This window comes from Sinocyclocheilus anshuiensis, unplaced genomic scaffold, assembly GCF_001515605.1.
Source record: "Sinocyclocheilus anshuiensis isolate Anshui unplaced genomic scaffold, SAMN03320099.WGS_v1.1 scaffold1938, whole genome shotgun sequence".
NCBI lineage: Eukaryota > Metazoa > Chordata > Actinopteri > Cypriniformes > Cyprinidae > Sinocyclocheilus > Sinocyclocheilus anshuiensis.
Genome location: NW_015547736.1, coordinates 109,662 through 110,295, shown reverse-complemented (window position 1 = coordinate 110,295; position 634 = coordinate 109,662). Strand labels below are relative to the sequence as shown.

At 34.2% G+C, this 634-nt stretch overlaps 1 protein-coding gene across 2 annotated transcripts in view; it reads right to left on the bottom strand.

Moving 5' to 3' along the window:
- The window catches only part of wdr11 (WD repeat domain 11), a 140,106-nt gene that overhangs the window by 52,565 nt on the left and 86,907 nt on the right, over positions 1-634 (bottom strand). For both annotated transcript variants that reach the window (XM_016507319.1, XM_016507320.1), the window contains exon 19: positions 159-330. In XM_016507319.1, coding sequence (XP_016362805.1) covers positions 159-330 — 172 coding nt within the window. The remainder of the gene's footprint in view (positions 1-158; positions 331-634) is intronic.

Below are 634 nucleotides of genomic sequence, written 5' to 3'. Positions count from 1 at the left end.
TTGAATTACTGAAATAAATGAACTTTTCCACGACATTCTAATTTATTGAGATGCACCTGTATAACTGTTGTACACAAACCCTGAAACACAACATTTGGCATTATTAGGGGGTGTTTACACAACACAGCTTTTAAACTAAAAACTTTTTAAAGACTCACCTGTCAGGTCCTGCTCATCCATTCTATAACTGGCAGACTTCATGGCCATCTCCAGCACTCTCACGCAGCCATCATCTGATGCCAATACTACTTTATCTGATGTACACCAGTCAATATCCAGAATTCTATAATTCACATTCCGCCCCACTCTGATGCTGCTCACCATCTGCACCTGTAGAAGTATGTGACAGTATAATCTTTAAATAAAGCCATTTCTATAACACCAAAAAGGAGAACACTTCGAAGGATTCAGTGAAGTCAGGATAAATAAATAAATAATAGTAATCCTTAACTAGTGACAGTAATGTAATTATCCATTGAAAGGAGATATTTACAGCCATATTTTTTTCCTTATAATCTTTATAATATATATATATATATATATATATATATGTGTAAAACAATAATTCTGTGCAATGAAAGATATATGCACACACACACACACACACACACACACACACACACACACACATATA